The sequence below is a fragment of the Hippoglossus hippoglossus genome, chromosome 15, assembly GCF_009819705.1.
Source record: "Hippoglossus hippoglossus isolate fHipHip1 chromosome 15, fHipHip1.pri, whole genome shotgun sequence".
Classification (NCBI taxonomy): Eukaryota; Metazoa; Chordata; class Actinopteri; order Pleuronectiformes; family Pleuronectidae; genus Hippoglossus; species Hippoglossus hippoglossus.
The window spans coordinates 3,458,093-3,481,483 of NC_047165.1; the positions used below are offsets into that span (position 1 = coordinate 3,458,093).

General features: G+C 41.3%; 2 protein-coding genes across 3 annotated transcripts; both read right to left on the reverse strand.

Annotated features, from left to right (window-relative positions):
* Positions 1–1,841: 1,841 nt before the first annotated feature.
* On the reverse strand, positions 1,842–10,185 carry ppp1r1c (protein phosphatase 1, regulatory (inhibitor) subunit 1C). Of its 2 annotated transcripts, XM_034609520.1 has the most exons (6): positions 10,030–10,185; positions 8,461–8,518; positions 6,960–6,997; positions 5,942–5,996; positions 2,822–3,022; positions 1,842–2,087 (listed from the first exon to the last, which is right to left on the reverse strand). In XM_034609520.1, exons 1-6 carry the CDS (start codon positions 10,108–10,110, stop codon positions 2,032–2,034), a joined length of 489 nt encoding a protein of 162 aa, XP_034465411.1. In that variant the 5' UTR covers positions 10,111–10,185; the 3' UTR covers positions 1,842–2,031. The 2 variants fall into 2 exon arrangements, with proteins under 2 accessions (XP_034465411.1, XP_034465409.1); XM_034609518.1 differs by lacking the exon at positions 1,842–2,087 and having other exon boundaries at positions 2,622–3,022.
* A 7,493-nt stretch (positions 10,186–17,678) lies between these two features.
* On the reverse strand, positions 17,679–21,689 carry plekha3 (pleckstrin homology domain containing, family A (phosphoinositide binding specific) member 3). Its single transcript, XM_034608861.1, has 8 exons — positions 21,358–21,689; positions 20,527–20,643; positions 20,276–20,425; positions 19,654–19,775; positions 19,171–19,275; positions 19,009–19,052; positions 18,350–18,444; positions 17,679–18,071 (listed from the first exon to the last, which is right to left on the reverse strand). Exons 1-8 carry the CDS (start codon positions 21,395–21,397, stop codon positions 17,962–17,964), a joined length of 783 nt encoding a protein of 260 aa, XP_034464752.1. The 5' UTR covers positions 21,398–21,689; the 3' UTR covers positions 17,679–17,961.
* Between the last annotated feature and the right edge of the window lie 1,702 nt (positions 21,690–23,391).

The following is a 23,391-nucleotide window of genomic DNA, read 5'->3' on the forward strand; positions in this document are numbered from 1 at the left end:
TAAAATCATCTTTTATAGTAGTTTTTCAGTGGGAATTTGAAGAGAAATTGTGTTTCACAGCATCAGAATTTTCTTTTTATCAGTTTTCTGCTTCTGTTGAAGGATAAGAAATGAACTTCCACCTGAAACAGGTCAAACAGAGTAAAGAGTAACGGTGGATTCAGTTTGTGTGGATGTGCTCAGTGATGTCAGCTCTGGTTTCTCACTGGTTCATTGCGACTGAGAGAAGTCACATGGTTCCTGATCTGCTCTCCACTGAAAATCAAAGTCCTGTCGTGTTGCTGCTGAAGCTGAAGCTGAAGCTGGAGTTCGTCTGTTGGTTCGTCCAGAATAACAAAGAGATAAATTCTTCTTCTCTGGATCAGTCTTTCTGAGGGATGTTCTCCTCCTCTTCCTCCTCGGGCACAGCACTTTCCAGCTTCCCTGCACAAACACAAACTCAGCTTAGATTTAACATTATTAAATAATAATGATAACAAGACACTTACTGACCCGAAAATAACTTTTGGAGGTTCTTCAATTTGAAACTGTGGCGGAACCTCCAAGAAAAAGTGTCTCAGAATAGAATTCAGCTATTATCAAAACTTTTATTTTGTCAGATTTAAGCAGCTAAAAGCCTGAATCTTGTTTTTTCTCCCACCCACAAATACATCATCACTACAACCACCAGATTCTAAAAATGAAACATAAAGTGATGGTTTAATTTAATTTACTATTCTGGTTTAATACCTTCCAATAAAAGTCCCATTTACTCACTCAAAATGTAAATATCCCAGTAAATACTCAACGAATCAAACATTAAAATTCATTATAAACCACATCATTAATCACATGTGCACAAGCAGTTATTACCTGGAATGAAACTGGAATAAACCTGTGACTGTTTGGCAGAAAAGACTAAACATCGTGTTCCCTGAATAAATCATCAGGTTTCCTGCTGGATGTCAAAACTCAGCGTCAACAGGAAAAACCTGCTAAAACCTCCAAGAACAAACCTGAACCACAGTAAATCTGTCTGAGGCAGAAAAACAGAAATGAATGAAGCTATTGATTCATGAGAAGTTGGACACAACTTTTCCCACATCTGACTTTATCCCAACTTCTTCATGACGTCACTTGACTTCATATGAATCATTTGTTGAGGTTTCGATTGTCGTGTTTTTCGAAACCATATTTTTCTTGACCTTGATGAATCAGCTCGGAGGTTTAATCATGTGGAGATAAACTCTCAGGTAACGATCCTGCCAAGTTTGTTAAAGATCTTTTCATGTGTTGTTGAGTTATTTTCTACACAAACACACACATCAGGACTTTGTGTAAACTTCCATTCGTTGTAGACGATCCAACAAAAAACACTAAACTCAACCAGTTCATGCAAAACTCAAACTTCACCTGAACTTTACCAGGAGCTCAGAAATGACGTTTAGGACCCGACTTTGGTCCCAATGACGTCTACTGGTCCTGACAAGGTCAAAGTTTATACTGAAAAACTAGTACGCACACACACACACACACACACACACACACACACACACACACACACACACACACACACACACACACACACACACACACACACACACACACACACACACACACACACACACATGCAGGGTAATAACACTCGGACTTTCAGTAAACGTTCCAATATAATACATTTTTATTCACAGCCGTTTCCCCACAAGCAAAACTTCACCTTCGGTATTTGAGTTTCCACTGATTCTGAACATTTAACCTGTGTGTGTGTGTAGTGTGTCTGTGTGTGTACAGTATGTCTGTGTGTGTACAGTATGTCTGTGTGTGTACAGTATGTGTTTGGTGTGTGTGTGTGTGTGTGTAGTGTGTGTGTGTAGTGTGTGTGTAGTGAGGCAGAGCCGCCATCAGATGAGACGACACAGTGTTGATGTGCAGGAGAGAAGCAGCGAGTTAAATATGATCTGATGAACAGCGGCAGGAAAAGAGGAGGAGGAGGAGGAGGAGGAGGAGGAGGAGGTCGGTTATGGAGAGATGAAGGAGAGGAAGTAGAGATGGCTATCGGGAAACCGAGTCAGGACTGGACGCTTCCTGTTTGTGGTCACGTGACAAATCTGAAAGAGAAGCAAAGAGACGGAGATAATAGAAAAGTGACAGATCGTGAGGAGGAGAAAAGAGAGAGAGAGAGTTAGTGGTGTTTAAAGAGCAGAGTGTTAGTGAATGAAACAACACAACAGTGAGTTATTAGTAACACACAGTGAGTGTGTGTCTGTGTTTGTATTTGTTTGTTACTTTGTCGTGTCGAGCGAACGCAACACAAAAAGCTCAAAGCTGCACACGTCAATTTTTGGCAACGACAACAAAAAAGGCCACAAACAACACAACAGCAGATAACGAGACACAACCGCAGATACCTGCTGTCGTCACAGATCGCTGCTGATTGGACAAACGGAAAAGAGACAGGAAGGAAACACGCCGCACGTGAAAGCAGCATTTCCTTCCTCATCCAATCAGCAACGATCTTTGTCGACAGCAGGAACCTTTTCAGTTTGAAGTTAATTTCAAGTTTTCTTATTTGATCTGTTGTGTTTCGTGATCTGTTGTTGAGAAGAAAGGAAAAAACTCTGACAACAATTTGACTAATCGACCAATAAAGGGTTTTAAAAGCTCTTAATTCCATTTCTTTTCTTTTGAAGAATCTTGTTACGAACGTTTTCCCTCCGCCGTGGACGACATTGAACAACCAGTGAGAACAAACTTTAGTTGTAAAAGCAAATTCTACGTTATCTTTGCGTTCGCTGTTGTTCACAATGTGTTTCGTGTTTCTGTCTCAAATTAAAGCGTTTACCCCCTAAACTGTTGCTCTCTGCCACTCCTCTCTCCTGATTGGCTAACGGCACCTCGTTCCCGTTGGCTTCCTCTGGCCCGTTGTGATTGGCCCACAGGGGAGCGGTGGCATAGAGCTGCGCTGTGATTGGGCTCAGCTGGCCACCGTCCGTCTCGCTCAGCCCCGCCCCCAGGAGATGTTGCTCCACCCCCAGCTGAAGCTCTGAGGAGAGAAGAGCACCTCTAGTGGAGAGACGCTTCAACTACAGGCGTGTTGCAACAAAGTGGGAGGGGATTGAAACCGAGGCTTAAAAATCAAAACTAAGATTTAAAAAAATGGGGAAAAATATCTGAACCCAAACTTGAGGAGAAAAGCAGTCGATGAAAAGGTCACAACTCAAAAACATAAATATTCAGCTCAGCAGCCACGAGTAGTCGAGTGAAGAGAAATTCATCTCACTTGCAGATGTTTATGGAAGAAGTTTCGCTGATTCACTGCACAAAGATTTCAGAACTTGAAAAACAAAGCATCAAACGCTGTTATAGTGTAATAAATTAAAGCAGATTAAGAAATGCAAACAAATTTTTCCTGATCCCACAGAATGTAAGACGCTCACTGAGCTGGAATCAGGACGATTATTCAATCAGTCGGTTTCTGTTTGGAGGGATTTATGAGAGAGCGCACGCACACACACACACACACACACACACACACACACACACACACACACACACACACATACACACACACACGCGCGCGCGCGCGCACACACACACACACACACACACACACGATCAATAAAAAGAAAAGCTTTTACTGTCTCCACTTCCCGGAACCAGCTCCGCGCTGCACTCAGCTCTGCACCATTATGTATTTTCTTCCTTTCTTTCTTCCCTTTTGTTTTTCAAGTTTTCATTTATACATATTTCAGATAAAATCGGCGAGTTCTTTTTGGGGCGTGTCCACTTCTACCTGGGTCAACACTGGGGAAATAATCATCATGATTATGATGATCATGCAATAAACCAATGAAAGTTCTGTGTCTGATTCCTCTTTAAAAATCAGGTGCACTTGCAAATTGGTGAATTTGAATTGTTCCCCCAGCTGTGGGTCAGTGTCAGCTGTCAATCATGACGTGTCACCCCTTTATAACTACTCAAAACCAAACTTAGCAGAATCATCAACACTTGAACAAACTTTATTGCGTTAACAACGACCGAAAACGACAGAACTCATTTTCCACCCTGTTGCTAAAAGTCTGAACCACAACACAGACACCAGCGTCTCACCTGCTGCTGTTCTGCTGCAGATGTGACTGAGGATCCTAAACCTCTGCAGCAGCGTCACTCTGAGCTCATCACTGTCTTACAGGCAGAGTCACATGTGATGTGATGGAGAAGCTCTTCAACTCTTTTATAAATTATTCAGCACGAGTGAGGATTTAAAAAAACAACAACATCCAGTCTTTTAGAGATGAAATCCATCAGACTGCAAAACAACATCAGCTCAATGATTCACCTTCTTTAAACTCAGCTTCGGTTCAGTGTCACGTTTTAGTGTCTGTGCTCGACGACTCTACAGGTTAAAGCTCGAATCAGACCTTCTTTTTTTTTTAACCAATCACTTTATTAGGAACCTTTACACAAGTGTGTTTACGCAACTAGCCAGTCGGCCAATCACGTGGCAGCAGGGCAGCGTTTAAGTCTGGAGCTTGTCTATAAATATTCTGTTGGTCGACTAATCACTTAATCACCTTTAGAGTTCTGGTCTATTTCTGTGTACTTTGGCATGTATTTATACTTCCAAGTATTTTAGGGCCAAGCGACTTCTTTCTTGTGATTGGCCGAGGAGGTTGATTCAGCCTCAGAGGGACGAGATCCTCGGGGTTTGGACACAGACTCATGACGGAGTTTGGCCTCGAGTTGACAACAAAAAAATATATAATATCAACTGTTATAATCCTGAAAAAATGTAACTTCTACTTGTTCGACTATTTAAGGGGAAATTCCTGGTCTTTAAATGTATGAAATTGCAGCAGAACATTTTGATATTGTGATTTAAAGTTACAAAATTATAAGAGCTGCATCGCACAGTTTGTAACCCATGACAAGTAACCAGAGCCCCCCCCCCCCCAACCCTCTGCCAGATGTGCCGATATGAGGCTGAAAAACAAAACCAAAGACTTGAGACCAAAACCAGGACAAAGCAAACAGGAGAGTGGGTGCGGGGGGGGGGGGACCAGAAACAGAGAGACCATCGTCGTGTCGTGCAACAAAAACACAACATCCACACAGAAAGCAAACACACAGAGAAACTGAGCAGAGACTGTGGACACAGCTGCAACAGATGTTCGAGAACATACAGGCAGAACTGACATGTGAAGTAATCTCACATAGATGACATGCAGAGTATTTATATATATACTGTATATATCAAGAAAAGATGAACTGATGCATCTCTGAGTACGTTTCTCCTAAATGTCTCAAAACTCCTTTTGAGGAGGTTTTCAACTGTGTTTGTTGTTGTTACGCAAAAACTTCTGAACCAATTTTCGAGCATTAAGAAGAAAGATCAGGAAATATTCCATTAATTCTTTATGAGCGATTTGGTGCAGATCAAAACTAGAAGGCTACACAGAACATTTCACCAGATTTTAGTTTGGATCTGCACCAAATTGTAAACACTTGGAAATATCATCAAGATTAATTATTTATTCTCTGAAAAATGAATTCCTTGATCTGCCCCTTGACCCAGATTTTAAAATTGCGTAATCCTGCTAAATAACAGACAAACAAACATAGATGAAAACATAACCTGTAGTAAAAATCTGTCTCTAGTGAAACTACACTTCACTACACCACAAAGTGTTCTTCTGCTTTTGAAACGTAGCTTATTAAATAAAGTTTGATCTGGTTTCACCTTAAATCCACTTTCAGAACCAAAGTGGGTCAAATAATCCAGAATGAAAAGTTTTTTTACTCTGAAAGACGTCGAATGAGTTTCAACTCTTATCGTGAACGTTTCTCTTTAAGACTTTAACAGTGGAGATATTGATTCGCTCTCCCTGCACAGTCAGTCTTTAATAAACCTGCAGACACATTCTGCAGAATCAGGGGAAAGTGAAGAGTGTCCCGTGTTTACCTTTCATGGTGGGGGGGGCGAAGGTGCTCTGCTTCCTCTGAGACGAATCCGACTCCTGCAGAACAGAAGAAAACCAATTAGAACCTGATTAAAAACAGAAGATCGACAAATCAGTGGATTTTATAAAGATTTATATTAAAAACAGAAAGATTTTCAAACAGACAGAGGATGAGTGAGACATATCGTCAGTGAGTGACTGTGCTCTTCAACATAATGTGCAGACAATGGATGTGTTCTGTTCTGAGGCTCATGATGAAATATTAATATCCAGCCGGGTCAGGACAGGATGCACCGTGCTGTTCTTCCTAATCTTATTATGGTGAAACAACACTGAGTCAGTTCGTCTGCTGGAGCTTCCAACCACAGACTTAAAGGTCAGGCACAGTCAGGAAATCTGTGGAGAAAACTTTGTCTTTAGACTTTTTAACTTTATGATGAACTGAAGGTAAACAGTGATGATGGAGAGACGTCAAAGTGAAACGTCGACGTGTCAGGACTGAATGTAGCACGAATATCTCAAGAACGAAGTCAAATTTGGGACAAACATTAAACATTAAGTCAAAGATCCTCTGATTAGAGTTTGGTGTTCGTAGATCAACGTCACTGTGACCTCACAAAACCCTTTTATTTACATTGTGAACGTGTAAACTCGAGAACGACTCGAGAGGATCCTTTCAAATTTGTCACAAATGTTCACTTCGACTCACGGATGAACTGATTAGATTTGGGTGGTCAAAGGGCAAAGGTCAAGGTCACAGTGGCCTCACAAAACATCTCAAGTCTGCCTCTTGGGAATTACTTTATATTTTCTTGGACTCAAAGATGAACTGATTAGATTCGAGTGGTCAAAGGTCACAGTCGACTGAAGCTTCAACCACAGTTTTTCTAGATTAACTTTAGTTTTCTCCAGTAAATTCTGACATTATCTTTACTGGTTCCATCACTGATCCAGACGTGAGGTTTGACTTCACTTCTCCACTTCTCCCTGCGTCTGCATCAACATCCACACTTTACAAACCTGTGACTCTCCGCTGGCGTTGTTCTGATCGCCAACATCTGCAGGAAAGACCAGACGGCAGCAGTGAGCGATTTCTCTTTTTACTCATTTGTCAGAAGTTCATTTTTTAAATGTCTGACACGTTGCTATTTGTAATTCTGCGTGACAGATAAATTTTTCATGTTTCTCAACACGTCTGCTCGTCCAAACCACAGAGGTCAGGTTGGGTCGTAATCGTTTCCTCTGAAGCCTGAAGCGACGCTGTGATCAGAAAGTGCAGGTTTTGAATTGTAAATGAGGTTTGCAGGATTTCCTGGAACTGAACAATAACGTCTTTAACACCTGCAGGTGATACATGTGTGTGTGTGTGTGTGTGTTCATGATGACATAGAGAACTGTGTTGTCAACAGTTCATGTGTTTTTAATAGTTCTCAGACATCGATGGAAACTCTGCAGCCCAGAAGAACCAGGCTTTTGACACACACACACACACACACACACACACACACACACACACACACACACACACACACACACACACACACACACACACACACACACACACACACACACACACACACACACACACACACACACACACACACAGAGGGGTTTCTGTTCTCACCTCTGCTCGTCCAAACCACAGTGGTCAGGTTGGATAATGGATCATTAGTTTTGTTTCCTCTTGTGGTCTGAAGCTTTTCTGTGTCGTGTTAATTTGTTTGTTTGTTTGTGTAATAAATTAATTCATGGATCTTAATGGAAAAAGATATTCACATTTATAGAAAACAGTTATTTTCAGTAAAACATGTGCACTTGTTATTCTGAGGCTGAGCAGCTCAGTGTGTTTGTGCAGCTGGTTCCCATCTCACTCACTGGGACCAAAAACTGTGAAAGAAAATCTGTGAACTTCTGGAACGAAGCTCGACCTGAAGTCAAGAGACAACCGACAAGAATTCAGTCTCAATCCAGATCTGCAGTCTCCACAAAGACGTAAAGTTCTGATCAGGACGTAAATGTTAAATTATTTATTTGGTAAATTTAAAGATTTTGAAGTTGTCTAATTTCTCAGTCTGTGATTTCACTGAGAATCAGATAAAATCTCTGTTTGAAAACACGTCAGGTTCCTTCAGAGCTCGGCTCAACTTGTTGGAACCAGACTCACAGAGCCGAGCTCACAGAATGGAATCAGGCCGATTATTCAATCAGTCGGTTCCTGTGTGGGGGGATTTATGAAACACACACACACACACACACACACACACACACACACACACACACACACACACACACACACACACACACACACACACACTTGAGGCATCCATCAGTCTGAACACTGGGATCACTTTACAAAAAGCTGCAGCACAAATCTAATAAAGGTTCCATTATAGTCGCTGCTTTTCAGTTCTACCTCCCCCCCCCCCCCCCCACATCTACTCCTCTCACCCACTCCCCTTTTCCCTCTCTCTCTCTCTCTCTCTCTCTCTCTCTCTCTCTCTCCCCCCCCCCCCCCCCTCACCTGTGCCAGGTTGTCTGTAGATCTGCAGAGTCGCAGGAGTCGGTCGTCTGCGGCGGATCTGAGGTGAACACACACAAATTCATTTTCATTTTTATTCTCTATTTTCTCTTTCTTTGAATGATAATTGAAAGAAAACACATCTCCTGACGCTTTGTACGATTTCCTGCATCCTTCAGTGTGAAAGGTTCCACACGAATAAAAATAAAATACAAATAAAGTTTTACTGTATGTGTAATTAGGCTTTAAATACACAATGAGTCACTGAGCTCTTAAAACACAAAACTCAACTCTGCCCTGATTCTTACACAATAAAAACACAGTGGATACTTGATACTTCAGCAGTTACAAGTCGAATTAAATTTATTACGTTCAATGCATCTTAAAAATATAATTTACCACTTAGAGCTTTAGGACCCACGTCATTCAGGATTATAAAAACTCTGCAAATAGCAAATATAATAGAGAAATCACCATAAAAACACATTTTCTTTATGTTGTCGCCCTCGTGGTTTTAATATGACTCTTCTAAAACCTACACTGATCAAATTGTCAATGCTCAGGGTTTAACCCACTGTAGTTTAAAGATAAAGACGCTCAGCTCCTGCTCAGAGGAATGTAAATGTCCATCGTCATCCTGGACGAGCGACTGGAGGTTTACAAGATGGTATCTCGTAAAAAAAACATCGCTGACATTTACACACACGCACACACGCACACACGCACACACACACACACACACACACACACACACACACACACACACACACACACACACACACACACACACACACACGCACACACACACACACACACTGAGGGGCCCTAATCTGTCACTGTTCATTTACCAGCTTCCTTAAAATCGAACCACTTCCGGCTTCCAGTGATTAAACACCTCGTAAAGATGTCAGCGAGTTAAACGGAAGCTGTGGGAGAAGCTTCTGTTTCCTGTTCACGTTATAAACAGACCTCTGGGGTCCACGTCTCTCTACCTGACTTCTCCACCTCTACTCTATGAAGGCTCTCGCTCTGTTTGTCACATCCTGTGTTTCCCAGAATGCCTCTCTGCACGCCCTCAGAGAATGGGCGTAAACTGGCAATCAGCCGCAGATGAACCGTGACAGCAGTGGGTGTAACGTACGTACATGTCCCCGTCTGATCGTCACATTTACATCATCAGCTGCTGCTGCTGCTCACGTAAACACGTAAACAGCACATGGATAAGAACATGTGTGACTGTAACTGCAGCAAATATCTCAGGAATGTAGAGTAGAAACAGTTTATTAGATTATTTTATTTCAAAATTTTTACTCAAACAAGGAAAATGTGACAGAACAAACCTGCACAACACACAAAACACCTCAAAGAGTCTCACACCGCTCAGCGTCAACATGACAGTTACACACGTTTCATGCACACAAACAGCAGTTTTCATGAGATTGTGACTTACGCACACATGCAGCTCTGCACCCACACACTGTACATTCCTCACAGGATCAGGGATAGTGGCCCCATTCAGCCCCACAACACACACACACACACACACACAGGGACACACACACACACACTCACATGTTCGCTGGCCTGTGGGTCCAGCTGTCCCTGCAGAGGAGGCACAGCAAACTGGATCTTCTTCGGACTGCTGGGCTCCATTATCACAGACTGAGAGGTAGAAAGAAAGACAGACGGAAAGAGAGAGAGAGAGAGAGAGCGTGTGTGTGTGTGTCTGTGTATGTGTGTGTCTGTGTGTGTGTGTGTGTGTGTGGAGGAGGGAGGGAGCAGAGAGGGAGGGAGTGGTCTTCTCTTGGCTGCTGGGGTCCATTATCACTAATTGACAGGCGTAGAGAGAGAGAGAGAGAGAGAGAGAGTGAGAGAGAGAGAGAGAGAGAGAGAGAGAGAGAGTGAGAGAGAGAGAGAGAGAGAGAGAGAGAGAGAGAGAGAGAGACAGAGCGAGAGAGAGAGAGAGAGAGAGAGAGAGAGAGAGAGAGAGAGACAGAGCGAGAGAGAGAGAGAGAGAGAGAGAGAGGAGTGAGAGAGAGAGAGAGAGAGAGAGAGAGAGAGAGAATAGAAGCTCAGTTATTGCAGCGTTTTCCAAAACACTGATGAAGCGTGAAGACGTGAAATCGTGTCAGAAAAAGAGAAGTGACATTTTCATGATGTTATTCTGCGCTGAAGATAAATAAAGAGTTCATGACTGCAGCTTTAACACTTTGATAGATTTAACCTTCTCATATCAGAGTCCGGATATTTGGTTTAAATACTGATAAGAGATTATTCTGATTAGATCATCATTAAAGTGTTGTTTTGTGGTGCACATGAATAGTGTGAGTCCATCATCATAGGTCACAAACCCAGCCTCCTCCATGTTAGCAGATGGGACATGGGCCCGACAACAAAGTAAAATAAATGTTTCTTTTACTTTTCTCCTTTGTGTAACTCTGCTGACTAACAAACAAACAAACAAACAAGCTAACACAAATAAACACACAACCGTCTCGGTGACAGTAACATTTGACCAATGATTAATTGAGACTCACACGTTCACTAGATGCTCATTAGACAAAAATCATCACCTTCAGGCAGGAACTTAAAATCCCTCCAACAATTATTCTTCTCCTGCATCCTTTTCACTGTGTGTGTGTGTGTGTGTTTGTGTGTGTGTGTGTTCGGTGTGTTGTTGGCAGTCTCAGTGGAAACACTTTGTCTCAGTAGAGACATCTGGAGAGACTTACTGGCTACTGTAGGTGGAACAAACCTCACACACATCACACAAAGAGCCTCTTGTGTTTGTGTGTCTTTGTGTGTGTTTGTGTGTCTGAGTGTGGAAACTGAACGTCAGACAGAAACGACAGCTGTGTCTTTTTTGTCTCACCTGCTCTTTACACTTATATCAGTTACTGTAAAAGTCGATGTCTTCTTCACACGTCAGAGCTGCACCGGAGGAAGCATTTTCATTTGATTCATTAAAAACTTGTCGTAGTAAAGAAACAGAAGAAGAGTAGAAGTATCTCTCGTCCAGACGGAAATATCTCTAAACTACTGGATTGATTACTACGAAATTCATAGAGTAAATAATCACGTTTTCACTGAACTTGTTTTCAGACGTCAAACATGCAGCAGAAGTTCTGATGTCACAGAAATATCACATGTTCATAAACAAACATTTAAACCCTGAAAAAAGATCAGAAAACACATCAGAAAATGTGTTTTTACTTTATTTAATCCAAAACATTTGCATTTCAACTTTTTGCATTCATTTGTTTTTCTAATTTACATTATTTAACATATGATATGTGCATATATTCTATATATATATATATATATATATATATACAGAGTATTTACTTTAACCACACAGCAGCGGACGAGCAGTAATGAAAGGACAAAAAAATACAACATAGAAATTAAATTGACGACACAGGAAAGTTTCCCACTGGTCTGTGTGTCGTGTGTGTCGCTGCTCTGTGATCTCGGCAGATAAGATGTTTCATGAACTTTATTCTGTCTCTTCCTGTGATTCCTCACTGACTCTATGATGCTGAGATCAGGGGCCTCCAGGGACCTTCAGGGGCCTCCAGGGACCTTCAGGGGCCAAACCCTCTGCTGCAGGACTCCTGGTTCTCTGGAGACAGATGTTAGGACTCTGACTCAGTGTGTGGACTCGTTGTTCGATGCTGCAGGATGAGTCAGACGCCTCCTGATGGAACCGTGTGACGGATACGAATCCAAAGTCAAGAGCTTCAAACTCTTTACACAGTTTAATCCAGAAGTTTCTTTATATACAAGATTAAATAGGAACAAATTCCTCGTTGAGTAAATTTTTTTACACTTTTAATTAGAGACACACAATAACACATCAGAATATGTCCACCACGTCAACACAGATCACACACACACACACACACACACACAGATCACACACACACACACATCATGATCACGGTCCACTGCTGCACAGTCGGACTCACCTGGTTAATAGCTGCAGTGTGTGTTTGGGGGGTGCACGCGGCGACAGTGCCAACATGGCTGCAGAGTGAGTGTGTGTGTGTATGGTGGGTTTGGTGCCCACAGGGGCGTGCACGGTGTCGGGGGGCGTGTGCATGAGGGAGGTGGTAACCTTTGACCCTGAGCTGAGAGGTGTCCAGGTCTTTGAAGTTGTTGTTGATGATGATGATGTTGCTGTATTGTTGGTTGTGACATCTGTTGCCATGGTAACATCATCTGCTGGTATTGATGCGGCTGTGGAGGCAGAAGCTTGTAGATGCTTCCTCCTCCTCCTCCTCCTCCTCCGTAACTCTCCTGTGTGTCCTCGTCCTCTCTCTCAGGCCTGCGTTCTCGGATGTTGAAGAGCGTTGCATCATCACCACAGTTCTGAGGGAGCACCTGCAGGTGGAGGGTGGAGACGACCTGGGGGGGGCGAGGCAGGAAGGAGAGAGGGATGAGGTGAGGAGTCAGGGAGGGAGGCTCGTTCTTATCCTCCCGACTGTTTGACGTCTCTCCCGTCTCATCACCGTCCTCTCCTCCTCCTCCTCCTCCCTCTCCTCCTCCTCCTCCTCCTCCTCCCTCTCCTCTGGATTCATCCTCAGCAGCATCTCCACTCCTCTCGGGTTCAGGCCCCCCGTTGGCGGAGCTGCTGCTGCTGCTGGAGCTGGAGGAGCTGGACTCTGCCTCTGACTCTTCGTCCTCGACCTCTGGACCGGAGTCTTCGGCCGAGGAGCTGGACTCGCCGGCGTCCCCGCGCCATGACACGGTGCTGGACTTGTGGTTGTAGCAGGCGGCACAGCGAACCAGGCTGAGGGGTTCAGGGCTGGATCTGGTCTGAACACAGAGATAAGTACAGTCACTCACGCTGGTAATCAAGACAACTGTATGTTTCATTTAAGGAAACAATTTAAAAGTTTGAGTTTTATCTTTACAGGACTTTTTAGAGTGAAATTCCGAATATTAATGTATTTTTATAACTGCGTCACCAGGTTCTGTGCAGCCGTCAGCAGGCTGCAAAGTGAAAAGCGGAGGAAAGTGGAATTTGATTATTAGATCTAAAATTATTTTATGAAATGATAAATAAAAATAAATAAATAAAAGGATTTATAATTTGAATAAAAGTTCTGTGGAAAGGTGATTATTTAAACGTTTAAAATGTTCCTGCAGGAGTTTCATTTATCTACTGAGACAGAACAGCAGTTTAATAAAACCTGTGGTGTCTCACGTCTCATTAGATCATTTCTAACGGTTTGTTTACAGGTTGTCATGTGGAATAATAATAATAATAATATTAACAGTTACTTTCAGTTGTGTGGTTGTGTCTGCAGACTGATCGTCAGTCGAGTCTCTGGACTCCGACATGAGTCCTGTAGTTTTCTCTGTTCACACAAAACAATGGATGGTTGTTAGTATTTTTCCATCAGGACACAGTGGTTATTAGTTTATTTAATTTATTAGTTTATTTAATGATTCCACACAGACTCACCTCCACCTCTGATTGCTTCACTCATTCTTTCCTCACATCGCTGCTCTGTTACTGAAAGAAACACAAACTTAAAGCTGCTCTTCTTTGAACACAGGAGGAAATTGTGCAATAAAAAACAACAATTTAGTTACTTTGCTAAATTAACTGAGGTGAGATTGTGAGTCTCAGCTAAAAAGTAGAAATGAATAAACTACCAGCGATAAGTCGACTGCACCTGAACCTCAACAACTTTTCAAAAAGAGGAAAGAGAATAAACAAGGCCCGACGACCCCCCCCCCCCCAAAAAAACACACAAATTGAAAATCAAATGAATCAATAATGAGAATAATTCTTCGTTGCAGCTCTAAAAACTGTAACCATGGTTTCTTTAAACTCTTTGTAATGTCTGATAAAAACTCCCCACAGTAAATTTCATATTTTATTGTCAACTGATACAGAAACACTAAATTGTAAATATATAAAACTTACATACTTGTTCTTTCACGTTCTCATCTTCAGTTCCAGGAAACTGGGTTTATTTCAACAGCTGCTTCAGGAACCGGCTTCTGTTCTGGAAAATCAAGAGTCATGAGTGTGTCTCCTTTATAACACTGGGAGTTATCATTAAAACACACACACACCCTCTGTAAACACACTCCAGGATCATGCTCCTTGCCCAACTCCCACCTGTTGAATCAGTAATTACAACATTTCGTTTATTCTACTGTAATTTCATTATCTCTAATTGTCTTATTGTGTGTCTTTGACAAATGAAACGTTTGTGCTTGTGCTAATAGTCAACACAAAGACACACACACACACACACACACAACCACAGGTTCACTCAACTTTAAAACATGATTTTATTCAGAGGAAGAAACACACGTCACTTTGTGCAGAGACACTTAAGGCATGAAAATCTCTGCTGGTTCAACAGAGTTTAAACAGGCTGTGGATCAATAAGAACTTCCGGACAAAGATAAGATTCATTGGACATTTGGAGAAAGAAGTTTGACAACACGCGAAATATCTTCATGTTTAATATGAAGTGAAAAACCAGCAGCTGAGTTCAACATAAAGACAAGAAAAGTTAACACTAATTAAAACATGTGTTAGACTCTGATAAAACCCGGACAGATTATGGATTATATGCTGGATAAAGAAGAGTCGCTTCACTCTTCTCTTGCCAAGAAAACAAATTGATTTTTAAAAAACTAAATCACTCATTTAAAGACAGGATTTTGTCAGAGATAAATAGTTAAGCTGCTGTCAAGTCAAAATCATAAAGAGGCACATGAAGAACCACAATCACAAACAAAAGCATTTGTACAATTTTCTTCAAAAGTTCGGACAAATATTTAGAAACAGATTTTTACTTCAAACTCTTGGTTGTGTTTTCATCCGTTTCTCTAAAAAATCAATTTGTGATATTCAGTTTTAAAATCTCCTGTCGGAGCATTTAACTATAAAACCCACCTGACGCTTCAGTGAACCGGCAGCAGCTTCGGGCTGAAGCGTCTGGAAAAACACGTCTTCACAGTATTTCTTTTAGAATAAGTCAAGAAAAATACAGGATCCACAGTTTGAATATGTTCACAGCAAATACTGGAAACACGCGTTTTGGTTAAAGTTATACGAGAGAATAAAATATAAGGCTGCAGCAAATCCAAACGCATCACTTCAGGGAAAACATCAACATCTGGATTGTTTAAAAACCTTCATCACTTTCAGAGACAAAATATTCAAATAATAAAAAAAAAAAGAGTTCAACTTTAAAGTGCAAAACAACATCTACACACTGTAAATGGAGGGAAAGTTACTGTGAGGTTATCGATGATGTATTCAACTTATTATTCTCAGTGTTTGGCACCAGAAGTGAAACCAACTGCTGATTCTCACGTGGGTTTCAGATACGACAGCTGTGGTCAAACCTTTGTGTCTTTAAGGGTAAATAAAATACACAAAGCGTCATATGAGTTTTGGCCCAGACGAGGAGGAGTTAACTGTCCCGTGAGAACATGACATGTAAGGATTTATAGGTGAAGGAGCTGGAGACACAGAAACAGGATCCTTCAAACGTTCAGCTGAGCAGTAACCACATAATGATTCTGTGTTTGATTGGTTCCTTTTACGCCTGTTTGCTTTGCGTTCAGATGACGACATTCGCGAGTGTTTGAACAGTGAAACATGTCACAAGACTTTTGGAGGAGATTCATCGGGACAGAGATTCACACGACTTTGTTTGTCCGTCTTTCACCGCTTAGAAAAAATGAGTTCTAATATAAACAACTTTATAAAATATATGGACAATATTTCTCCCACATTCCAAATTCAAATCCATCAGTTCTAAGACAAATCTGGAGAGGACTCATCATTTTTTCGGGACTTGAAAATGTAAAGAATTTATATTATAAAAGTGTTATTACAATAATTCATCAAATCTGTATTTACAAAGTTCATAACTGGATTTTGCAGAATTTTTCCAGATCATATATGATCAAAAAAATCCATTGGAGAAGTCTCTCAGGAATTATTTTTCATTTACTTCACAGCCTTTCAACACCAAAGCTTTTCTCATTAATGTTTTGATCTAGAAGGCTTTAGTAAATAATGTGATTGACCTATAATAGTTTCTTCAACTCTTCAGCTGTGGACACTGATTCCTCCAGCGTCACAGTTGTAGAAATACTTTCCACGGTTGTTTGTTTTGGCAGAGGAAAGTAAAGCTCCCGGCAGAAAGCGACACACGAAGATAACAAATCTGCAAACGGCCTCATCTGAAATCTGAGAATCCCTTTTCACTCAATCATCCACTTACGTTAAGGACTTTGTCAAATTGACCCCGAGAGCTCAGCACACTTGAGAAATGAGCAAACAAAAACAAAAAAGGCGACAAGTTCCCACAAAACCACCAGATACAGAAACGTGCTTCAGAAATAAACTGAAGTCATAAAGGTCATTTTACAGTAAATATTTTTTCTGTTTTATTTGTATGCGTTTGCTTAATATGCAGTGAGTTGCGCTTCCAGGGCCACCGTACTTCTCTCTCTCTTCAGGGTCATGTTTGGATGGAATCATCTCTACAAGGCTAAATAATCACTGAGGAAATACACACGTGAAAAGGCAGTAACTTGCAACACATTCACAATGACAGCGCGGGGGGAGAAAAACACAACCCAGCAGAAACAAAAACCAGGAGAAGGTGCAAACTCCTCAAAGGAAGCGGCGCTGCTGATTGAAGCAAAGTCTGGTCTTCCTCCTCACGCCAGAAGAAGAGCAAACCTCTGTTCTTGCAGCTAAACCTCGGAGAAGGTCGTCTTCTGGAGAATAGAACAAAGTTTATCGATCTTTGCATTTAAGCAAACGTTGGCATCTGAAGACCTGAACTCCTCGGCTCTGTGTCTCCAAGCTGCTCCAGGATCCTGTAAAGACTCAGTGCATCTGTCTGGTTCATCTCTTCGCTCTGTTGCACCAGACCTCACCACCTCAAAGCTGTCAGGAAGGGGGACGGAGTTTTTGTAGAATATGTGGAAAAAGCAGAAAATACTGTAGAAGAAGATGCTTCTGTGACACGGTTGCTGATTTAAAAACTATCTGTACATTCTTGGGTCAATTTAAAAACTGTGAAACATCCGACTCTGGCTTCTAAACTGTCCAGAAAACAGGATGTCACAGTTATTCGTGTATTTATACTCTTCCAGGGAGTCATCATTTGGTTGCTGGGCTTAACTGCAGATAATATAACTGCACTTTTCTTTCACTTGTTGATTCACAGAGTTTTTTTTTTCCAGGATTCCAGCTTCACAGTCGTTATGAACTGTGAATGTGGCGACGTGTTGATTCGTCTGTAAGTCTCTCCAGTGTGTTCAGTTTAATTTCAAGGCTTGAGGGAAAAGTGACCCATGATTCCAAAGTGCACGTGTGACAAAAGAAGAACTTTCCTTCGAGGCCAGTTCATCCTCACTTCGATGGAGATGCTGTCACTATCTCCGCCGTGACTGACGTTAAACTGGTCAGAGTCCAGAGCTCAGCGGGTTCTGGTGGACGTCAGGTTTTCAGATGGACAAGTCAGTGTCTGTGTCGGTGGCTGTGTTCTTCGGGCTCGTGCTGCCTCCTCTCTCCTCGGGAATGGAGGACGGGTCGCCGTTAGGACTCGACAGAAAACCTGCAACACGTCCACATTCAAGTCAGATTCAAGTCCTCTTTATTTTTAATCTGTTCAAAATGACATGGATGTGTGTGTTTCCATTCAACTACTTTAGAGTGAACAGGCTGTGGTTGTTTGCCTCCTTCACACGGTGATGTTTCTTAAAGTCTCTCGTTGTTTTCTACTACATTAAATTGTCGTTTCCCCAAAACTTACTGGGAAATAATTAAGAATTTCCAGGACCCATAGAAGGAAATGTCACTTACTGTAAGTGCACAATAAAAAACGTGTCTTACGCTCAGTATCGTAAACAGAGCTGTCGGAGCACGTCCGGTTCCTGCGCTGCGTTGACCTTTGACCTCCACTCACGTACTCCTTCAGCACACCTGACCTGGGAAATGAAGACGGAGATACAGTTTGCATCTGTGAAAACTTTTTTACAGCTATGAAATTCTTTGCTTTGATGTAATATCAAAACTTTATTTCATCATCTTCAACATGTGACACAAAAGCTTTTTATTGAAACATAAACATCTGCTTCCTGTGACTGAAAACTCACAATTTGAACAAATCCAGTTCATTAGTCTTGTTTGGTGCTAAACACCAGTTTTTAAAGGTCGCTTTGTTATTCACAGTGTTGCAATGCTGCCCTCTAGAGGCTACGGTTGAAAATAATTTAGGGATTCATTTAGTTGACATGATTTAAAGTTTAAATCAACAGATATTGATTTTATCGTGGATTTAATTTGGGGATGATCCTGCTTTGTCTCCTCTTAAATTGTTAAAAAATGTTTTCTGTTTTTTAAATAGTATTTTTTATTAAACATCCTTATAATTTCTGGGTTTCTTGTTTGTTTGCTTTTGATCCAGTTGAGTAAAGCATCTTCATCTTTGCATGAAAACTACAAGAGAAATAAAGTTGATAATTTCAAATGGACACAAAGTCTGAACTCACCTGTCGAAGCTGTAAGTTCCAGGGTGACTGACCGACCTCTTCATCTGTTCACAGACAAGAGAAGAGTAAAACTGAGTTTACACTCCTGCACCTCTGAAGCTTGTGAGATTGTCTTTCCTTGTAGACTTAATGGATTTATCTGACGTTACTAAGTGTTACTACCTTTTCAGGAGGTCGGAGGTCAGGCATCAAACTCTGGTTGGCCAGAGTCATACACTCCTCCAAGGTCCTGATGAACGTAGCACAGGTCGCACTGAGGAGAGACGCCTGGAGAAAGAGAGAGAGAATATTAATCATCTGCATCAGTCACACAAACGTACGAGTCGTCTCTGAAAAAATCACAAGATAACTTGTCAGAAGAAGGTAGAAAATATTATGAAACATTAAAAAAATTCCCATCACGTCTTGTTTCCTATGATCAAAAGTCCGAAGTCCAATGATTGTCAAAATATTTCCCTTTTATTCATTGTTATTGGGACTAAATCTGTTGGAGTGACAACTCAATACATTTTCTGCCAATTGACTAATCAATTCATTGTTTCAGCTGCAGAGTCCATGACACTGTCCTGTTATTAACGTTTCTGCCTTTATGAGAATAAAAGATAAATGTGACAAACGATCAAGATAAATGTTTGTGTCGTTTACCTCAGAAGTGTCTGTTGGCTCTGTGTCAGTGCTGTGCTGTGATTGGATGGTCTGGACTTGCTGGACGAGCAGGTCGCAGTACAGACGCAGTTCAGACATCTTCGTCTTCAGACAGTCTGGACCTTGGGAAATTAAGTTTTTTATTAAACTCTCAAGGATAAATTAATGAACGTGTAATTTTCAATTTCTCCCGGAACTAAATGAGTAACTTGTAGTTTAAAGACAACATGATATACATGTTTTTATTACATTTAAGACTTTTTTTAAAACCTGGGACCTGATTTCAATTTCAATTTAAGACTAAATACCACATTTAAATTAAACTGATGAATTCTAATAACTTCCTCTTAACTTGGCATTTATCGCCCTCATCAGGTCAAATATTTGGTGCAGCCTAAAAGAGCCACTAACATGGATTTACTACTATTTGTCATCACTTGGTCTGTTCCAAGTTTTTAAGACTGAATATCACTTTAACACAGAAAAGTGTAATAAGCCACAACTGATACACGTCATCATTAATGTTATATTCAGCTCCTTGGTCAAAAATCATCACTTTTTCAAAGCAGACGTGACAAATGGTTTAAAACCCGACATGGCAGACGACAGACAGCGTGTTTACCTCTGTGTTTGTGAGTGTCCAGTGTTCCAGCTTTAGACGAACCCAACGCCACCAGCCATCTTTGTCTCTCTGCAGCATTCACCGCTCTGACGTAGAAATGCTGCTCGCCGGGTATGATCAACTCCAGACGTGTGGAGTCTGTTGAATGAACTGAAACGCAGAAAGGTTTGATGGATGTGTTTAACTTAATGTGAGTAAAGGGATATGAAGGAAATCACGTATATATCTGGTATTTTGAGCAGTGGCCCGACCTTTAATCTCACACATGGACATCTTGATGGATCCTTTGCTTCCTTTACCAACGTCGTCCTCGCTGTCGTAGTAGGAGATGACTCCGTTCTCCAGGACGAACCAGCGGGGCTGCCAGCCTGAGGACAGACGGCCAGCGTGAGATGAGGAAACTCACTGGGTGCAGATGTGTGTGTGTGTGTGTGTGTGTGTGTGTGTGTGTGTGTAGATTGTCGAGACAAAATTAACAACACAAAGTCTGTAGACAGGCTGTAGATGAAGATGGACGACTTGACAACTTCCCAAAACTGAAGCCAAGACGCCTTGACTGCATCCTCCAGCCCTCCTCCTCCACGTTAGCAGACGGGACATGTAACAACCACAAAATCTAGCTACACATCAACATTTAGAAGGTTTTTTGGGGGGGGGATCAAGTTATCATGTCAACACTTGTTTTCTACACACATGTACGTTTCTACATGTATGTTTACATTAGGTCATACTTTACAGGATAAGTGAGTATTTGTGGGTTACATAACCTTTGTTTTGAAATCATTTGAATCTGTTGGTGTTTGATGCTGAAGCTAATGATGAATACAAACTATGTATGAATGTAAATTACTATAAAAATAACACCGGTGACGCAGCTACAGGACAAGTGACGTCCTTTAATGTTGATGTTAACTTGTTAGCTTTGGTGCTAAAGCTTCAGTTTGCTAGCTTAGCGTGCTAGCTGTTAGCTAACTGACACAAACCACCATCGTCCGTCATTAGATCCCCGGTGTCACCACAAGACAGAACAGACAGTGAGTTAAAACACGTATCACAGACACACACAGACACACAGAACTCACCCGTCATGTAGTTCGTCCATTTGTGCAGGATCCCCTCCATTGTTTACCATCGGCTAACGTAGCCTGTTAGCTAACTAGCTCCGGGGCTGCACGGGCTAACAGCCGCTTCTGGGTCCCTCGTTAGGAATCGACCTTCATCCCGAGCCGCTGTTTCTGTGAAGCTGTGCGAAGAGGCCGAGGTTCGATGGAGCGGGTTTGTGTCATTGTGCCGCTGAGCGATTCACAGACGAGTCACAGACGAGTCACAGACAAACACAGGAGACTTGTCAACAAACAGCAGCTGGGTACGGAAGACGAGTGAGGCCAAAAGAATGCAAACAGTCTGAGAAAGTTACACATAACACCAGTAACTTTACTCAAGTATTTGTACTCAAGTACTTGTACTTTACATTAGTATTTACATTTACTGATGATACACACTCCACTACATTTATTTACGGAGGCTCTGAGGAGCAAAACAAAATATAAAACACATTTAAAACCAATAATATTCAATTATTTTAGAATATAGGACAGGATGGTGAATATATTGTACGTTTGAAGGTCTTCTGCACAAATTAAGTTACCAACTGCCAGTAGATGTTAATAAGTGTTATAGGACATGATTCCAGTTGTGCACCTTAGCGTCATTAAGTGTTTTGACCTCTGGAAAATCATAAAAAACTAAAAACAGTTGACTGAACAGCTACACATCCTACAGAGCAAAATATGTTTTGGCCCAGATTTGATGTCATCGTTGTTTTCCTTCTTGTTTGCTACTTGTGCCTTAGAATTTCCCTCAGGGGACAAATAAAGTTGCTTTAAATTTGAATTTCTTTGGGGATATTTGGGCCATGTTTCCACCTCTTGCCTGAAGTGGCCCACATCCTAATGCTGTCTGGGAACCATATTTTAGAAAACTAAAAACACAATCTATACTTTAAAAAATGTCTGGATTACACTGCAGGTGCCAACTGTTTTAAAATGGCATGGATTAACATAGAGAACAATCTAAAGCTCAACTCTTTCTTAAAATCCTTTTTAGGCAATTTGTTTTGAATCTCACTTTATTTTACCTCTTGCTTTAGTGGATTTATTTGCTTTAAATTAAATGTTACGAACAGTATTTATTCCAAAGCTATTTAGCTAATTTTACTGTTTGTGTTTTCTTGGTGTATTAGAATGTTTTGTTTATTTTCTGAGCTCGGCTTAATTGTGAACGAGGTCTGTACTTGGATGTATTCCTTATGTTAAAATTAAGGTTGAATGAATTTCACAAAGTCATACACATATAAAAATGGTCATCGACTCCAGGTCTGGAAAGTGAAGCTAAAGCTTAAGTGCCTGAAACATGGGCTGAATTTTTATAGTTTATCTTCCATAAATTTAAAGTTTGAAACAGTGACTGCACCAGACCAGACGGGAACAAGTCAAGACACAAATACGTAAAACAAATAAAGAGATTTCCATAGTTCTTAATCTCTCTTTATTGCATTAGAACATACATTTCTCATATATATCTATATATATATTTTATAAACGTGAATTTGTACACTACAATCTTTTATTGTAACATGTTAGAAAATACTCGTAACGCTCCAAAAACATAGCACTAAAAACAGTTACCAAACAATGATTAGTACATTTCCTCGTTTTTGTTTTTGTTTTGGCCACCAAGAACGGAAAAAACAAGATGGCGGAGATGAGAGCGTCGATCGGGAGGAGAGGAGAGGACCACGGTCGGAGACGGGCAGTTGGGCGGCTGCAGTTTTTTAGTGGCAGACGTTTTATCGTTAAGCGGGGACGTCAGATGAGGGGGGAGGGTCTAAAAGAACAGCTGAAAAGAGGAGGGGGAATATGATGGGGGGGGGAGCGTGAATAGCGGTGAGTGTCAAAGCAAAGGCCCATGGGAAGTCTGCGTCACTTGTAACCACGTAAATTACAAACGGAGACGTGGGGCCTGATGGCAAAGGATAAAAAAACTTAAAACTAAACTTGAGTGAAAACTTGAAGCTAGAGAGTTACATTTTCAACATAACACGGTTTAGCCAGATA